The sequence below is a fragment of the Ylistrum balloti genome, unplaced genomic scaffold, assembly GCF_031769215.1.
Source record: "Ylistrum balloti isolate Yb309-2 unplaced genomic scaffold, AGI_CSIRO_Ybal_v1 Utg370210, whole genome shotgun sequence".
In the NCBI taxonomy this organism is placed as follows: Eukaryota; Metazoa; Mollusca; class Bivalvia; order Pectinida; family Pectinidae; genus Ylistrum; species Ylistrum balloti.
Window position 1 is genome coordinate 1 of NW_026782180.1, and position 20,310 is coordinate 20,310.

The window sequence follows — 20,310 nt, forward strand, 5'->3', positions numbered from 1 at the left end:
TTACAGATATAAATATAGAATATGGATTTCCTTATAAAGAAAATACAGTATATGTACACATGATTTCCTTGCATCTGTGGTGTAGAATAAGGAGATGTAACAAAATGGATGGCTTTTGCTCGTTTTAGTGACAAGCTGTTCCCTGCCTTAGGTTTCGGGGCCAGGATGAGTGATGGAAGTGTACATCATGAATTTGCACTGGTAAGTTGTTTTTAAATGTGATTGCACCAGATTCTAGTATATCTGTGGTAATTGGAAAGTTAATTGATTTATTGTGAATTATAGGACATTCAAGGCTAATCCTTTGTTAGTCCACCAGTTACAAGTAACCATGAGCTTGTTCTGTTCCCTTGTTGTCATTGTTGGCATCCTACCTGGAGACTTTAAAGATTTTAAGTCTTTTGTTCAAAGACCAGAACAGTTCTATGGTAAATTGCCTGGTGTCCTGTTCCTCCTTTTATCTGTCTGTCCACTAATCCATTTGTCACTCCATCTGTCCAAGATAGTAGTGACAGATGGAGTGACATAGATTATCAGACACTATCTCGTTAACACTTCTCCTTAATGAATAATGATACAGGCAATAGAAATATTTGCTAATGAGTTTGACATTGTCCTTGTAGTGCTGAACAAAAATTATGCAAAAGACACACAAGTGAATAGGACCAATGCTACATTCAAGATACCCACCATCATAAAAACTGTGTTTCACTACGTATACTCCTCCAGAACCAAAAGTAATAATGAGGCAGGGCTTCCATTTACGTCTTGTGCATGACCAACAAATGATTCCATCTGAAATCAGGGATCTTGTAAATGGAAGTTCTTCCTCATTATTACTTTTGGTTTTGAAGATGTCCAACATTACCTCCATCTTGAAAATAAACTTTGCCTGATTATATAGTTAAATTTATCATTTTTATAACACATTGATTCAAAATTTAAAAAATGGGAAATTCATGTTGGTCATTTCTACATTTAACATTATGTAAACAAGGAGAGTATTTATCAAAAAAAATTTAAGGAAAGAAGTGAGCAAAAATATACTTCATGTATTTCAGAATTTCAACCCAAGCAATCCATTCTGTCAAGGTGTGCAAGGTATTTTACAAGCTTACTACAACTCCCTAAAGAATGTACAACTTTATGGGCCAACAAACTTTGCCCCTGTTATCAACCATGTGGCCAGGTAGGTTCTAGTATCACCCCCAGACTTGTAGTATTACTGGTTACTGATTATTGCAAATAACTTGCTCAAATGTAATTTGTGACACATGTAGGTTCTTTTATCCTATTTGTGAAATACATTTGATTTGCTGTGTGATAATACATCTGCTTTACCATGTGATTTCCTTATTATTCAGTAAGTACACCTGTGTAATGTTTTCATATATTATATATGTGTAATTTAGGGTGCAATGAGAGGGCAAACACTGTCGAAGCCCGAAGAAGCAGTACATTTCTTGTGTTACATTACATCCTGTGACATCAGGTTTAGAAAATGAAATGTTGTTACACACTCACAGATCATACTCTGACATTACAATGAGACCATACATATACAGTCTTAAAGACTTACAGTTGATATTAAATTGTTTTCTACAATATTTTCCTGAATAAGTGATCTTAGATAAATAGGATTTTAAAGTTATTGGCATTTCCTGAAATTAAGATTTCTTGAAATTGTTTCATTTATTATATCATCTGGAAATTCCTGTAAGATCTTATATTCATGATGTACTTGTAGGTTTGCAGCTGCAGTGCAGGATGGCTCTAATTATTTTGTGCTGCTCATCATCACGGATGGTGTCATCACCGACATGCCACAAACCATGCAGGCTATAGTCAATGTAAGTACCAGGGTACCAGATTGTGCCTCAGAACATGAAAAATAGTAGCATATCCATGAAGACTGAACGTTCAAAAAAAAGATATGAAATTTGTAGAATTATCGCATCACAATCATTATGTTGATCTCACTATCACAACATATGTATGACTTTGACAACTTGCCTTTTGGGTATTTCCTGAAGTACAATATTTGAGATATACATGTTACAGCTGAATTATCAGTAGTTGTAGGTAAATAGATATTTAGATTTATTACAAAAACATATTTCTGTAAAAGTCATTGAATGGTACCGATATTCTTGACAGTTCTCCCTAACATGGTTTTGATGATTGTAGGCTTCTGGGCTACCAATGTCAATCATCATAGTTGGAGTAGGAGAGGCAGATTTTGAAGGTAACTTTATTTTTATGTCTTGTGAAAGAGTATTTAAAAATTGTATTGGATGTGAAAAACATCTATTGGCCATTTGGTTTTTTATAGCATTTTCTTCTCTGGTTTGTTCTACTTTTCATTCACAAAATGGATCCCTAATTAAGAGATGAATTTTGACTTGATGAATGAAATTAGATCATTTTGAGTTACACTACATTTAAGAGAACATGTGTTGATAAAAAGTTGAAACAGAAACCTGTTATTTTCTGAAAATTTTTATTCACAGGATTCATGTCTTATAATTTTTTTCAGCCATGGATACACTAGATGGGGATGAAGTGAGGTTGTCTTACAATGGCAAGCAAGCAGTCAGGGATATTGTACAGGTAAGGTGTTTCCATAACAACAAGTGGCTAAAATATTGTGCAGGTAGAGTGTTTTTATTGGGGAAAGTTATCAAAATTAATAAAATTAATCCATAGCAACAAGTGATCTGGACAAGTAAGGGTTTCCATGGTAACAAGTGGTCAAAGTATAGTAAGATGTTTCAATGGCAACAAATGGTCAGAAACATTGTATAGGTAAGATGTTTCCATGGTAACAAGTGGTCAGAATATTGTATAGGTAGATGTTTGGTAACATGGTAACAAGTAAGATGTTCAGATGGTAACAGTGGTGTATCACTGTATAGGTAAGATGTTTCTATGGTAACAAGTGGTCAGAAACATTGTATAGGTAAGATGTTTCTATGGTAACAAGTGGTCAGAATCACTGTATAGGTAAGAGATGGTAACAAGTTCCAGAAAATGTGTAACAAGGTAAATGTTTGGTAACAAGTGTCATCACTGTATAGGTAAGATGACATGGTAACAAGTGGTCAGAAACATTTCAAAACTTCAAGATAGCTGAAATAACTTAGTTGGTTAGAGAGTTGCTTAAATGACCACCAGTGAAGATCAGAAGTGTGTGTTAAACCCTCCCTACCTGTGATGGTTTGTGTCTCTCAGGAGACTGAGAAACTGTCCTGTCTGTGCTATCATGGTTGTGTTCTTTGGCAACACACTTTGTAATAGACCTCCTATATGTTGTTTAGTGAGGTAGCGACCAGCTATTGACCATTCACAGGACAACAAACCAAACAAACAAACAAACAAACAAACTGTAAGATGTTTTCATGCCAACAAGTGGTCAGGGACATTATGTAGGTAAGGTATGCCTCTTATTGTTGGGAGACATTGTACAGGCGAGATATTTCCATGGAAACAAGTGGTCAGTATATTTCTACAGCTTAGAAATGCTTAGAAACATTGTTTGTATAAGGTGATTGTTTGTGTAAGGTGATTTTATGGCAACATGTGACCAGAAACAGTGTACAGCTATAAGATGTTTTCATATGTATAAAAGTACATTTCCTACTAGGAGATACAATAAGTGATCTGATGTTTCTTTTTGGCAAGTTTTGACAGAGACTTTCATGGCCGACATGACTTTTGTTTGTTGTAACAAACAAGCTTACTTCTTAAAATTAAAAAAATCACTTTTTACATATCCGTTGAAGTTTGATGATATATTTCTGAGCTGATTAATTTATTTTGACATGCTTCATCAGGCACTATTCAGCATAATGTCAGTGTCAAATAAACGAAGGTTGAATAAGCCTAACAAACCGTTAATATTTTGATAGTCTGAATTTTCAAAAAAATCATTTAGGATAAATAGAATGCATGGCCATTGTTTTAAAATAAAAGCTGTATTTTGTATCTGGATAGAAAGACAAAAGTAGCCTGGCAAAGGTTCACCATTTGTGTCTTACTTCACCTTCATCAAAATACATCTTCTATATTGATACACTTACCGTTTATCCTCTATATAAATACAGTCATTACATTTTATGTTTTATTTCAGTTTGTGCCATTCCGTGATTTCCTCCGGGGTGCCAACAGTAGCAATATGCAGATGTGCCAGGCAGCTCTAGCAAAGGAGGTTCTGGCAGAGATACCAGACCAGTTCCTGTCCTATATGAAGGCCCACAATTTTAAACCTAGACCACCAGCCAATGCTCCCGGACCAGCTTATTGATAAAGATTCTGTTGTGACTTTCCAAATAGCACGTTTTATGGATGTAACGACTACTGACTAGTACTGTTGAGAGGTATAAGTACTGTTATGTTACCTTGAAGATCTTCTGGGATCTGAAATACTACCTATATGTCATGTGACTGTTCTTCTTTAATGAAAGTCACCAGTAATCATATCAATGGTCTGATATAAAGGTATACACAAAAATGACACCAGAAGAGCTGGGGTACTAGTCTGTATTTGGTCTGTGTTGCCATTTATTGTTAAGGGTGTTCAATTATAACTATGGCAATCTTAGTATCGGTGATAGAAAATTAAAATAAAATCAACGCTAGGTGCGGTGTTCGATGTTTAAGCAATATATTTCAAACATGAGTTTACCACATATAAGATATTAACTAGTTTCATTAGGGTAGTAGATTACATAAACACAACATCTGAATGCATGTATTCCATTCTCAGTCCTCAGGCATAAGAAAGAATATTGTTTGCTTCCTGTAATCCTTCTGATCAAAAATAAGTGTGCTTTTTCAAAAATTGTTATTAAAATTTATCAAGATAGCACTATTAAAATCAGGATCAACCTGCCATATAACCTTTGTGTATTTCAGAAAAAGATTAATTCTTGCAACACACCCTGGATCTTTCAAACCTATAATCGGAAACAAACATTATTTTTGTTTGGCCTTATTTAACATGTACTGTTTGTATTCCAGAAATGAAGGCGAGTGGTTTTTATAGTAAAACAGTATCTTTGAGTATCCTTGTATTTATAAGAAGATTATCACACAACTGTAAAACAATTCAAAATGTCTACAAAAAGTCTGTTATCAATTCACAAAACAAGGGAGGTAAAAGCACTGGTGTTTCCAGTTAGATATCAAATTTCTCGAAATAAATTCTACATCCTTGTAACATGTTCTGAATCAGTGCTCATTAGCATATACCCATCTTGTCCAAATTCTGGATAATTGAGTCAACAGTTGACAATCCTTGAAAAGAAATTTTCATTCCTACAGGGAAACCTAACGTGAGTTTCTGTCTGTTTCGATTTCAACATTCATTGAGTACACTCTAAGTTTGACAGATCATACATACATGTACAAGCTGAAATAATATTGGTGTATGTCTCATTTTTTGTCATCTCTGCCAATTAAGTATATAAAAAATAATAAAGTTTATTTAGTTTATTTGCCATGAAGTAAGGGAATTTATCTATTTTTTGAGTTGAGAGCGTACCAGTCATCTGTATTTCATCATTAAGCTAGAACAGCAGTAGGAAATTATGAAAGGAATGAAAGCCTGTATGAAACCTCTTCTAAACGTGTTTAGAAATGACTGGGTAGCTATATAACATGAGATTATTATGAAAATGGCTGATTATCATTGTCATCAACATGAATATCAGACATTGTAGATGATTCTGTGATGTGTGTGTAATACTTTGGCATGGCACCTGCTACAGACTTGTGTCTAATTGTATGTTTTTTTTATTTGTGTTTTAATACAGAAGTCCTTCATGTTGCTGTATGATATAGAACATTTCTAGAAGTAGTTTTTAAACTATAAACATCAGATCTTGAGATCAAGATTTTTTTATTGTGATTGTTATATTAAATGTATGTTTATGAAATATATGTGTATACTGTTTTAATTTTAATAGGGTAATGTATAGAAATTAGTTAATAAATGACAATTAAAATTTATTTCATCAAATGACATTGCAAATGAGTCCCTGACTTTTTAACAAATGAGAAATGATACATAACACACAAAAGAATTAGTTAGAAAAAAGAACAATACAAATTTTCAGGCAAAGTATGTTTTCTTGCCATTTGGTGAAAAAAGGGTACTTTCAATATGGTCTGTTGCACTACACAAAGTTTTGAAGTCTCACTGCTCCAATACAATATGTAGATACAAATTTGTATTTAAATATACAGCGTATCATTATTGATCATTGTGTTGAAGATTGGGGTCATGCTTGCAATTGTCTTTTTCCATGTCCATGTGGACACAATTCTTTACTGATATATATATCAGAATTGAGTTTGTCAATAAAGTCATACAAAGGGTTACTATCAGGCTTGGATGTTAAACTTCCTACAGAATCGTTATCACAAAATTTTTATTTCTGTCAGAGAAACTTGACTGATTCTAGATATTGGATCCTCAAGTCCTTGTCACAATTTTAATACCAATACCCAAGATCAGAACAGTATTCAAATAATATTCAGATTTTTAAGCTCAAAAAAGTGTAAACAAAATAGTTGAACATGAATTTTGAAGTGAAGAATTTTCTCCAAATTCAAAAAATTGTTTTGAACAGCATGGTACAAAAATTTGAATAAAGTTATGACAATTTATTTAAAAGGTCATTTTAATTTTGAATAGTCCTATACCTAGTCCAAGCTTTTTACTTATCTATTGAGTCAAATATGGTATGTTACATTGTGCATTTTTATGAAGTGTGAATTGGAATTATATTCTTTAAGCATGGTTAGTGGTTCTTAATGATGTAATAATCCTTAAAATATGTTTCTTATTTACTCAATACCTATTCTTCTTATATCTATTTCATATATATGTGAACATAGAACATGCATTATGATGAAAGGCGATGAACTTGTTAACATAATCAACTTTCATAAAAGTGTTGACTTATAATCCAATATATTAGATAATAGGTATGTATCTATGCCTTACAGTGACTGAAATTGATTGGCATTTATATACCATTAGATAAATATCCACATAGTCGTGTTTATCACACAGAATGTATTAGTTTCAACTTTTTATTTTTTCAAAAAAATATATGTGTGTACAGTATTATTTGTGTTACCACTCGTAACTCAGAGAAAATTATCACATCCGAATTCCTACTATCAACTACTTTCAATAAAGATGTATTAAAGTTAAAAAGCTCAAATAGATATAAGTATTTTTCATCATATTGCATGTCATGCAGCTAGCTTTACAATTATGATATCCTTTTCATAATGCTTGTAATATGGATGGCAACAGGACACCTGTTAATTGGCTGTCTTACTTAACTAATCATGCTGTCAGTGAAGTTTTCCTAGGAAATGACCAATAAAATGTTAGTAGCAGGTTTGCATTGTTTTTATCACTGGTTAAAACAAATAAATTTCATGTATGGTGTACAAAACTTGCATTTGAGTTAACTGGAGAGTTTTAATTTTTTTTTTTTTAATGGGGAAAGGAGGGATTTTGAAAAAGTTTCTCTTTTAGGAAAAAATGTATTGGTATGTGAAAAGTACATGTTAGTTAACTGAGGATTAATGTCAGAAATTTTTTCCCTATTAGTCGCAAAATAATCATTAATGGTGATTTTATCAGACATTTAGTCTTGATAACATTCCAGTTTTGTTAGAGGGACTGTATCTTATAATTTTACACTACATCCTGCTGTCTTTTCACCCTGAACATTTAAAATGTTCAAAGGCTGTGATTATTGTTGTGTTAAAGGGACATGTAATTGTTATTCCTGTGTGAGGATAAACCTATTACAGTAGCATTTTAGTTGTGTAGTTAATATTTATCCCATATGAAAGCATGTCTTGATAAACATGATATGAGTATGATACCCACATATTGATGTACAGGCCCCAGACATATAAATGTATCATTTTATCTTCTCCATATTCATAATTTTACATACCAGCTTTGTCTGGAGGGATTGGGATCTTTTAATGTTTTACCAGCAAACATAGCATACACAATGAATTTGAATTTCATGCACAGTCTACAAGATAAATATGTAGACACCAAACGAAAAAACATATTGTACACTGTATTTGTGGGAGAGACCTACTGGCTGTCTCACTTTCTGAAACAATATATGTCTTTATCCCTTTATCCCCAGAAGGGAGGTAACTGCTGATAATCTATTGTTAGAAACATATCAAATGATAGTAATTAGTCACCAATAGATAAATAACTCTGCTGTTTGTCTTATCTGAGGATCAATACACCTAAAAATATTGTCAGGAGAGAAACAATTGAGTTGTCTCCCCTGGTGAAAGATGTATTTGTTAATAATTTTACCCCAAGAGAGATTGCTTGTAATTTTCCCAGGAGAAACCCACTAGAGAGAAAGGATTCGTCTCAGTCTTTCTAGGACATCTAGACACTTTTTAGTCTCCCTTTAAGAGATGTATCTGGTAGTTCATTAAACATTTACCTTTCACAACATTTTAATAATCAAGAAGGCACATCTGATGTAAAAGTGCTATACTTGGGCTTCCTTGTAGGGTTATTTTGTCTACCTACAGAAATTATCAACTTTAGGGTTTTTTTCAGAGAAGCATTTTAAAGGGATTATTTTCACAAAAGAGTTTTTATAGTGTCCTTTTTATTTTTATTGAAGCATGGTCAAAATGTAATTTATAAATGACTATATAATCATATCAGTACATGTATGTGTTTAATGCTTTTGATATTTGTACTGTTTAAGGGTACATGGGCCTGTAACAATATTTCTGGGGAATGAGGGTTTGTATGGTAAACAGTAACTAGTAAAGGTTGTACTAGTTATAGTATACCATACACGTCTTCATTGACACCCAAAAACGTTGTTATGAGCCCCCGTGTTTAAAGTAACGTGATTCATTTAACACTTCTTTCTTAACAGCTCTTCACCTGTTATCGTCTACTCCTACAGATGATATTATATATGTGAATGTCTGGTGTAAATTGTTTGATGGTAAACTCTAGTCCATTGATATGTGTATAGTGGATTACTGGATCTGATTATCAAAAGCTAGTTACCAGCTGTTGTAAACCTTATTGATAATCTGTTGTGTGTGTCGCGCTAGATATAATGTCAAATCCCTTTATAATGCCAAATCCCTTTATAATGTCAAAGCTTACTAAGTAATATTATGACAAGGGTTTTTATTGTCCAGTATAACAACACTGAGGCACCATTCTGTTCCTTCTGTGTTCTCCAGTGATGTCCCCCAGTTTCAATAATGACCACCTCTTTGTGACTTTCTCTTGTTACACATATGTAATACAGGTATAGATGTTATATATTATGTAATTAATAACCTATTTCATTTCACATTGCTATATATTGTCAAAATAAATCCTGTGCAATTGGTTCCTTGGTGTAGACCTACAGTTTAGGAAAAAAAATGAATGATTGTTTCAACCAACCAAAATCAAACAAAACATATCATTGGAAAATATCTGATTTCAATGGTATTTTATATAACCTGATATGTGGTCTTTAAAATTGTGTGGGATGTTAACTAGTTAGTCTTTATCAATGGAAAGACAAACAACATGGCAGTGAATGTTAATAAGATGTGTTTGTTCAGCTATCAACTATGAGTTTTATACTTATTATGGCGGAATCACATATCATCAAAAATAAATGTTTTTTTTAATCTGGAGGTCATTTCCTTATCAAACAAGCAGCAATAATCAGTCAATTTTATATGCACCTCAGTTCAACAAACGACCAATATTTCTTATTCCCTCGTGTCTGTTACTTCATGTTCTTTACTTTTACAATAGATATCAATTCTTTTACTATGTAACTTTCGATATGTGTTTTTATGTTTTATCAATAAACATTATGACAAAATTGACATGGGAGTTGTGTCTATTTTAGACAACTTTCATCAGATATGTTGTGTGTAAAATGAGTCTCTGTTGGGATGGTATAGAATGGAGTGGGTCTGAAAGTAATTACATGTAGTACCTGTGCAAACATGGTCTTGTACAAAGATACTACAATACTATAATATTAGAGAACAAATTGACTAACACGTCACTATCGTGTGTTTTCTGTTGTTATCAGGTGCGTGTCTATGGCAGAACAACAGGATGTTTATTAGAAACCGCCCTTACCTATATAAGGTCAAATAACAGTGACCTTGAACTTCTTCGTAACTCGTGAGATATTCCACCACAGTGTCAGCCATTAGAACGATGGATATAATATTTCAAGAATTTCCATTTGGCCATTTTTGTCACCAAATCGTGAACCAGAAGTTCAGGTTTTCAAACATTCGCAATTTTTTAAGTTGAATTTTTTCCATAAATTTGCTTCAGCATCGGAAAACATCTTTTGCTAAAAAGTAAACATTTCCGAACGTTTAAAATATGGAACATGCTTTAACATAAAAATGTACCTAAATATAACAGAGAACTTAATTTGTATAGATGATATACGCGAGTGTGTTACCAATATATTGACTGCCATTGTAGTGTACGTCAATTCAAAAATTGTTGACCAAAGTATATAAGCAAACTGTGATCTCGTTTTTGTTTTAGCGAAAAAGACTTAAAAATGCGGAGAATACAGTGAAGTATGAGCCACAAGACATACGTACCGCTTGTGAAATATCTTTATTAAAATTAAAAGATTTATGAAATTTAAAAAATTTATATTACACTGCCAATTTTAGTTTTCAGAGAGCTATTTCGCTCGAAGTGAGCTTTCTAAAACAATCGTGCTGAATGGCTATACATTTTGAATAAATTAATTGTAACAGTCAACTAGTTGTTTAGTTTCAAAATGATGATTGTCATTCCAATGATTTTATTAACATATTGTTGCATTTAATGTATTAATGCTTTGAACCAGCGATGTTAGAATGATATATTTAGCAGCATTACATACAATTTGTACCTTCGTATTTTCTGTGAAGAACTAAGATTATCGCCTCTGGTATTCCTGAATCGTTTCGAATTGAAAGACAGAATATTGCTGACAATGTCACAAGCTGTAATTGCTTTTTGATTTGGTAGAGTCACTTAATTTTATAGACAATATATACTGAGAGGAAAAAGAAACGCAATTAGGAATTTCCAGGTCAACTACGGGAAATAGAAAAGGGTTTTAGAATGTATTTATGGTGTAACTGGAAGAAAGTTGACCACTCTGTCATCTACGAGAATTTCATTCGTGTACGTTAAGTAAACCTTTCAAATTTGACGTTGATTCAAGAGTACCCCACTCAAAATGAAGTGCGTTTTGGACCCATCAATATCGTGTGTGCCTTCCGCAAGCTGCAGTAACTGCATAAACTCTTTTTTGCATTGAATTGATCGGGGTATTAAACCTCCTCATTTGTATAAGATTTCATTCCTCATCCAGCGCCAACGCCAACTGACCGACGTTGATTGGAGGATTCGGCCTACGTCTTATCCTTCTGTCCAACTCGTCCCATAAATGTTCTATTGGGGAGAGGTCAAGACTGTATGGGGGCCAGTCTAGGTGGGGGCATTGTTTGCTGCGAGATGACCACGGCAAACCCTCGCTACATGCGGCCGGGCGTTGTCCTGCTTAAACGTCAGTTGACGCTGCTGTAATAAAGGAACAACATGCGGCGCTAGGACTTGATCTCTATAGCGGACGGCCGTGAGGTTTCCCTGAATAACGACCAGAGGAGTCTTGATACCATGCGCAATCCCTCCCCATACCATGACCGATCCTCCTCCAAAGCGGTCATTCACTATCACGCAAGCATCTGCATAGCGCATAAGAAGTGCAACAGCACGACCCCTGTCAACTTCGGACAGTCGTTGCATGTTGCGGTGAACTGTTTATGCTTAAAATGTGGAAAACCAAGACGGATATGTCTGAAGATTCGCACACACAAATTTTGAACCAGTCCTTTATTCTGGGTTCGAGATATCGTGCTTTTGTCTCTTATTCTTTTGTATAAGCGGCGTGCGCAGTTTAGTTATGCATCAGTGATTTTAATACGGTACTATAGGGACCTAACTCAAATGCACACATTTGTCAAGTTTCAAGATGTACATCAAGGATTTAATTAATTTTCTGCTTATTGCGTTTCTTTTTCCTCTCAGTATAGTTAGTAGTTAATACTAGCCTTTAAAAGTGTCTGTATTCCACATTAATTTAGTTTAAGACAAGAAATTGATACAAGACTTTGTGGAACATGATGAGTAGGATGAAATGAATGAAGTGGATCTGAAGGAATCATGGGCTTACTTTGTTGCACAAAATTATGTAGTGTATGGAAAAATGGAATCCAGTAAACAAAAGAAGTTTTGGGAAACCTCGAAACCCAAGGATGAAAAGTATAAGTACAGAGGTAAAAGGAATGAAAACACACTCGAAAATTACAAAAGAGCAAGGAACCACGACACCAATGTACCGTGACGGTCTGCTGAGCAGTACGAACAAAAGATTATCGACGAGTTTAAGACAGACCCTGAAAGCTTCCGGAAATATATGTAAACTAGGACAAAAACAGACATTTCTTCATGGCAGGCAGAAGATGGTAGAATAGCAACAGATGGTAGTGACAAAGCAGACGTTCTCAACAAGTGGTTGTGCAAAATATTCACTATTAAGAATCTTCAAGATATTGTTACATAACCAATTAAGAATACAAATATAAAATGTTTATTATGCCCTCATTAGACCATATTTGGATTTACTGTATGGAATCCACTATTTAAGAGAGACATCAGAGCAATTGAAAACATGCACAGAAGAGTCACGAAGCCTGTTACATGTATTGAATGTATTCAAATCAAGGATAAACAACTATCGGAAAGGACTCGAAATCAATTTTAATCCAGATTGTTATGAGTAAGGAGTTAACTACTAGGACAATAGAAATCAAGGAAGTATACCTTTATAAAAAAGAACATTGACTTCCATGCAGAGTTTCATATAAAATACATGAAAGCGATTTTTAAAAAATGGACAAACTAGTTCAGATATCGTCATGCGTAACAAACGATGACATCCAGAATGAAGGTGGTTTAGAAGCTTATAAATCATACAGACTGAAGATAAGATAAATCAGGTGGATCAGGTGATTTGATTCTTCATTGTGATTACTCTGTGCTACCATTGTAGGCTGCTCTCCTCAGGACAGTCTTCATAGTTTTATTGTACAGATCAGAGTAGAGGTCCAACAAATAATTCCACAGCTCTACAAGAAATCCCAGAAAGGAGTTGACACTCACCATTATTTGATCTGTATTTGTTCCTTAAAGTAGGATTTTTTTTCTCTATTTTCTCTTTCTAGATTTTACATTCGATTATATGAAACTGAACAATTCTTCTTTAAGAAATGGTGATGATAATGCGAAAGTGTTAAATCCAAGATGGTCACCTGCAGACATTTTGCTTATCTGACCAGTCCCAAAACCAAAAGGGCACTACTAGGAACTGAGGAGAACATTCAAAAGAGATTGAAGGAAGATCTATGCTGTAAACCTCAAGAAATAGTGATAACAATCGCTTATTGTCAAAATTCAAGATGGTTGCCTGCCAGCCATTAATTTTTTATCAATCTTAAAATCAACAGGGCGTAAATAGTGACCAAGAGAAACCTACTGGAACATAATGATATTGGAGAAAGATCCATCCAGTGATACTGAAGAACAAGCAATAACAAAGAATTGTTCATGGACAGATGACCAGCAGATTGACCACAGACATGTCAGAGCTATTTAAATACCTCACTATCTAATGTCACATGATGGTAAACTATAATGTAAGTATTCTGTGTGTATATATCTGTTTATGATATCTACACCACCGGAATTCAGACTTAAATCAGTTCTAGAAAAAATTCAAATTTAATCAAGTTGTCTATTGTCTAATAAGCGTTTCAGTACCCTGTAAATAAAATACATAAACTTGTTGAATTATCACGCCTACTCATAGCTCTACTTGAAGTCTGATAAAGAACAACGCTTAGTTAATTGGCATGTTAATTTTCTTAACCAGCCTTTACAAGTAGGTGTCAATGTCAGTATTCAAGTGTGTATTATCACACACCACATACACATCATAACTATTATATATTGTGTGTTACAATCAGTATAAAGAGATCACATTAAAATGATAATTAAGAAAGCTTGATAAGAGTAATGACCTTGAACCATATATACAAGGACATGGGTCTTATATGTATCAGATCAGAAAAACAAATTCAAAAGCTATCACTTTTTCAATATATGATTTTTTGGTGAAGGTGGCATGGTGGCTAACATTTTTTTTAAGTGCCAAGATTTAGGAAGTGCTTGGGAGGGAGTGACATTACGACCGACTCATATCCAGCAGATATCTTAGACAGTCTCAAGCTTTTAGTAGATGTTATTGAAGCGTCAGGTGTGAGGGGAGTGCTAATTCAGGAAATTATGGGGTAAATTCAGGGATGACTTGTCCATGCAACATTTCAAACACCAGCAGTCGTCAGTGAACAAGAAATTATTCAAGGTGTTCAAGGACAGGGTAGTAAAGACGAGCATTCTATATCCAGCGATGTATGCGACAGACCTTGTCCACTTCAATGATAAGGAGTAGCAAAATATTATCATAACATTTGTAGAGTGTTATTTATTTACAAACTAACATAAAAAAAAAAAAACAAAACAAAAACAAAACAAAACAAAACCCCACCCTAATAAAAAGGGTCTCTTTGAAAGCAGGGTCCACGATCCGCAGACCTTGGCAATGCAGTAATAGATTCCTGATTATGTTACTTAATTAGCAGTCTTATCAAGACCTTGTCATCATAGCAGATGGCTTTCTACATTATATCAGTAAATAATAGAACTCAAAGGAAATCATCCCCGACTTATTTTACATACTGCTGACAACATACTAGTACTAAAGTGTTCAATATAAAACTATGATATCTTAATTATGGTCATTTAAAAACAAAATATTTACACTAAAGTCAATTTAATGTTCAAATTCTACATATAAACCGGCCGATTCTCCCCGAGCCTGTAAATCGTCTTTCGATCTTGCGCGACCTAAACAGATATGGATGTGTTTTGTAATATGTCTTTAATTTCCCTTAAAAACTGTTCATAATGTTTAATATATTAAGGTATTAATGCAAAAGAAATTCGCTAAAATGATTAAAACGGCGTTATTCTATCCGATTTTGCCCGATCTTGTAAATCGTCGCCCGATTCTCTTCGATCCTGTCCGATCCTGCCCGATCTTATTTATCGTCTAGCTTCAATTTCCTGTTGGGATTTTCTTCTTCAAAATTTAGTCAAGGGGTACCAAAAACAGATTTCGTCAATCAAAATGCCAGCCAAGCTTCATCATTATTGAAGCATGGCACAAAGGTGAGTCAGTATATTGTATTAATATTAACTTTGTGCCAATGAATGGGTATGTGTAAAACTCTGCAGAGTGATATAACCAGAGACGCGATGTATGATTTAAACAACACGGACATAAAAATAACTACGTGACAATATGTAGTTATACTTCTAAAACAGTTGGAATCATCAATATAAACGATTATTCGTGATGTTTATTAGTGCACAATGACAAGGTTTCACGTCGAAAGCCGATTACTGTTAAAAAACAGTTACAGTACACGTTTGGTGAAAATCGCCAGTATTACATAGGTTATCGTTTCATAGTAATCTGTCCGTTATACTGAAAAAAGACACATTATAGTTATCTGCACAGTCATGCTGACCACATCCCTAGCTGTGTACCAACTATACACTGAATATATATCAGAACCCGCGGTATAGCCTTATAAGCGTAGCACGCACATGTATTAAACGTGTGCACACGTGTAGCTATACCACAATACACTCTCGGAGAATGCGACGCTGTTAAGGTACACGTTTACCGTATTTTGGGTACTTTAAGTCGTTTTAAAATGTTGCTTTTGTCAATCACAGAATGTTTATAATTGCTGACATACTTCTGCATTGGTTCAATTATTCGCATACAAAATTATATTCGCCTTGTATTACATTGGGAATAGTGTAAGTTGTGTAAACAAAATGAGGCTGTCTCCCCTTATACCGTATTCCCATTGTTGTATCATACTGATATTTTACCTTTTTATAACTTACATAACAAAATGATTTTAAAAAGGTAAATTTCAACGAAATTGAGATTTTATAGCTTTTTCTGTATATTTTTGTAAAACCAGAGTTGAATACAATAATACCTAAATCAAATAACTGTTTTCGGAATCATGTTAATTGAACTCGTACACAAGTTAACAAACAAGATTTAGGTTTTCCAACATATGGTTATTTGATCAGTACAGCAACGCGGTCAGTTTCTGATAATCCCTTTTATGACATCAATTAAGAAATTAGCCCGACCCTTACTCTAACGTCAGTTCTTTGTTAAAGAATTATCGTACGTGTTTGAGTCAATTAAGGCTCAGGTAATCTTGCATAACCGGCCTGTCAGATCGCTGTTTTTCTCCAATTTCTTTGTCCAAACCCACGCTAACATTTGACCAATCAGAGCTAAGGTCAGAGTGGAAATAAGTTTTTTTATGAGGCCGCTTAAGGGTAAATTACCCATTCTTTATTATAGTAGCGCCTTAAATAACCCTCCTGGTACCTCACCTTGATTCGGAGGGCACCTGAGTATGTAGTGTCGCGTGTCCAGCTGGTCACTTGAAGCTGCGACCCCAATAAAGAAAGACACATGAAACTTACCAGGCTGCCTCCATTATATTTTACAGGTGAGCAATTTTCTCTTTTTACATGTATTCTATTTTATATTTTATTTGTCTTTGTTGAAGATGTTCATAATCATTGTGTGAGATTTTCATTGTTGGTTGATATTTGATTTTGTATTTCTATTACATTTTATTTGCCTATTCTTGATTTATGCGAAACAAAGAATTCATATTTTTCCCTCTTATAATCTTTTCGACCTTCAGATTTTTAAAATCCATGTACGGTAGAGTTTTGTTAAATTTGATAACTAGAATTTGATTTAAGACATTCAGAAATAACGTTGTTTTGTGTGGAAAACTTTATATATTTCTATAGGAAAATTTCCTATGTTTGAGAAACAAAGTGTTAGAAAGGATAAGGCATAAATAAGTATCCAAACTAAAAGAGAGATCTTAACCTAAATTGGCATATTGCTATTTTGATGTGAATTTGTACATATCAAAGATTTTGGTATTGCTACCGCACTGATTGTGCAAAACTGTTCCAAATTTTGAAATAGAGTTATGTCCCTTTACAAACTCATAACATCCGTCTTGAATGATAAAAGAACACATGCTTGTGTAGTTTTACCTGAAAGATAATGATCTATCGTTGTACATATAGCAGTTTGACAATGCTCGATCAAGAGTATAAGTACCGATTATTTAGCTGAAATCTGTGCAGTTTAACATTACCAGTAAGAAATCATGTTTTTATGTATATTATCGTGTAATGCGATTAAGCAGAAAGTCCCCTGATGTTAATGTTAACATGATAGATTTTCTGAACCGTGCGTCTTATTTGTTATGTACTTTATACCGACTATTAACGTTTTGCATGAGAGACAAGATACGTTAGCTGAAATAATTGAACATCTGAGTAAGCGTAATTTGGCATCATTTCATCTTACATGATAAATAAGACATTGTAAATACACCCCCCCCCCCCCTCTTTTACGAACTTCATTCATTCATTTATTCCGTAAACCGGAAGTTCATTCCAAAACCGGAAGTTCATTCCAAAACCGGAAGTTAGTCATATAAACAGGAAGTAAATGTTCCTAATGTAAATAAACATTCCTGTCATGTGCCCTTCTTAATATTTACAATGTATAGACTCAAATAGTTTTGAATATTTCATTTCTTAAAGAGGTAATAATTCATTTGATATAAATAACTTCATTTTCTCATGAAGTATCATTATGTTGTAAATAATTACTTTATATTTTTACCATTCTGGAGTAACTAATGATTATGATGATTACCCTATAATATGTTCTGCGTGTATTATTTTACTACAATAAGTCCCGAGCTACTGCGCGAGTTATTCCTTTGTCATTTACCTCCACAGTCAAGTCAGAGTATAGCTCTAACTTAGTTAATTTTCCCCAAAATTAACGTTGCTAATTTTCCCCAATATTTACTTAGCTAATTTGCCCCATTTTACTCACACTTTATTTTTACATTTGGATCTTATTGTATTTGTAATTGAATCCAATTAGTGATTTAATTCACTACTGATATTGCATATCAGTAACAATAGTTGCATATGTACATATACAAGATCTTTCTTGTAATGTAATTAGATCCGAACAGTGGTTTAATTCGTGATTGATTTTTGTGTAATCAATAACAAGAATTTCTATGTATTCATTATCTGTATGTATTGACATGTTCACTTGAAGCTGCGACCCCAATAAAGAAAGACACATGAAACTTACCAGGCTGCCTCCATTATATTTTACAGTATCAAAAACAAAAACATCCACACAAAACTCGATGACAGATTGGTGGGAATCCCCAAGTTCCTAAATGACGGGAAAAGACAAAACTGTGACCGTACCAACCAACTACCAGCCGGGCAGAACTCGCGCAGCAGCAGCAAGAGAAGAGGTAACACAAAGACCACACCAAACCAGGGTCCAGCAAAAACCTCCACAAAAGGCTAAACAACAACAACAGGAAGGTGAACAGGTGCCTCCACCCCCTCAACAACAACAACAGGAAGGTGAACAGGTGCCTCCACCCCCTCAACAACAACAACAGGAAGGTGAACAGGTGCCTCCACCCCCTCAACAACAACAACAGGAAGGTGAACAGGTGCCTCCACCCCCTCAACAACAACAACAGGAAGGTGAACAGGTGCCTCCACCCCCTCAACAACAACAACAGGAAGGTGAACAGGTGCCTCCACTCCCTCAACAACAACAGGAAGGTGAACAGGTGCCTCCACCCCCTCAACAACAACAACAGGAAGGTGAACAGGAGCCTCCTCAGCAACAACAACAGCAACTGGAAGATACAGAAGATTTACCTCTACCTCCTCCTCCTCCTCCTGTTGAAGACCACCTACTAATTCCTCAAATGGCTACCGGAGGAATAAATCTAAAAAAATACAATGGAACTGACTCGCCAGTCATATGGCTCACCAACCTTGAGTCATGGCAAAAGTTTCATAATGTGCCAAATGAACGAACCTTGGCTGCCATGTCATTCAACATGGAGGGACCAGCAGCACTGTGGTTGCAAGGCCTCCCAGATACTGAGAGGACAGATTTTGTAAAGTTCAAGGAATCCTTCCTACACAGATTTGGTCAAAAGACCACAGACAATAAGTTCTTCTCCTTGAAGCAAAGTTCTGAAGAACCCGCGGAAAAGTACCTGGAACGAGCGGAGAAGCTGGCCCTTGGACATACCATTGTAGAAAGCTACAAGGTTCAAGTAGCCATGAATGGACTGCAACCCAAATTGAAATCAAAAGTATTGGGCAAAGAGCCAAAAACATTCCTTGACCTTCGGCATGCAGTCGATTTGGCAAAAGAGGAAATAGCATGCACAACGGACACGGACAGCGTTAACATGCTGTCCATGACAAAACTGTGTGATGAGCTTGTCAACAAACTACAGACTCAACTTGTAAATCAAATTCAGGAAGTAAGAGAGGAAGTGTCTGTGATAGCATCTAAACAACATCACAACAAAACAAACTATAAGCAACCTTCATCTCAGCATCAGCTCCAGCAACCTCCAACCCAGCCTTACGTTCAACAACACCAGCAGCCGTTTTCTCCACATCAGGCGTACCAAGTTCAACAGCCATTCTCTCAACAACAAGCGTACCAATATCAGCAGCCCTTCCCTCCACAACAAGCGTTCCAACCTCAACAGCCCTCTCCTCCACAATGGTATCAACCCCAGCAGCAGCAACAGTCCTTCCAGCCTCAACTGCCTCCTCAACCTCAGAACAGAAGACCGTGCCAGGGATGTGGTAAGTCATGCCTTGGGCGATTTTTATGTCCTGCTTATAATACACAGTGTTCATTTTGTAAGATTTGGCATCATACCGCTGATGTGTGCCGCCGGAAGAAATTCAACCAACCACCCTCTACTAACATGTCAATACACAATTCCACTTCCCCAGCACAAAACTTTAATAGGCAATAGGGATGCGCGCCTATCCCTGGAAGCAAGGATAGGCACACCAAGACCAACATGAGTCAACCCATCACAGGATACAAGATCAAACCCAATTCTCTAGAAAGC

At 35.0% G+C, this 20,310-nt stretch overlaps 2 protein-coding genes across 2 annotated transcripts; both read left to right on the forward strand.

Annotated features, from left to right (window-relative positions):
- The first annotated feature begins 108 nt into the window (after positions 1–108).
- LOC132551688 (copine-8-like) lies at positions 109–5,504 on the forward strand. The gene is made up of 6 exons (XM_060215869.1): positions 109–201; positions 1,062–1,189; positions 1,748–1,850; positions 2,188–2,245; positions 2,537–2,610; positions 4,130–5,504. The coding sequence occupies exons 1-6, from the start codon at positions 109–111 to the stop codon at positions 4,301–4,303; spliced, it is 630 nt and encodes a 209-aa protein (XP_060071852.1). The 3' UTR covers positions 4,304–5,504.
- Positions 5,505–18,579: 13,075 nt separating this feature from the next.
- Positions 18,580–20,211, forward strand: LOC132551677 (uncharacterized). Its single transcript, XM_060215855.1, has one exon. The coding sequence runs from the start codon at positions 18,580–18,582 to the stop codon at positions 20,209–20,211; it is 1,632 nt and encodes a 543-aa protein (XP_060071838.1).
- Positions 20,212–20,310: the final 99 nt, after the last annotated feature.

Excerpts from the sequence above, each read along its gene's own strand:
- LOC132551677 (XM_060215855.1), top strand. The coding sequence starts at position 18,580 with ATGACGGGAAAAGACAAAACTGTGACCGTACCAACCAACTACCAGCCG.
- LOC132551688 (XM_060215869.1), top strand. The coding sequence starts at position 109 with ATGGCTTTTGCTCGTTTTAGTGACAAGCTGTTCCCTGCCTTAGGTTTC. Across the intron at positions 1,190-1,747 it reads GTTATCAACCATGTGGCCAG|GTTTGCAGCTGCAGTGCAGG; the intron begins GTAGGTTCTAGT and ends ATGTACTTGTAG. Across the intron at positions 1,851-2,187 it reads CCATGCAGGCTATAGTCAAT|GCTTCTGGGCTACCAATGTC; the intron begins GTAAGTACCAGG and ends TGATGATTGTAG.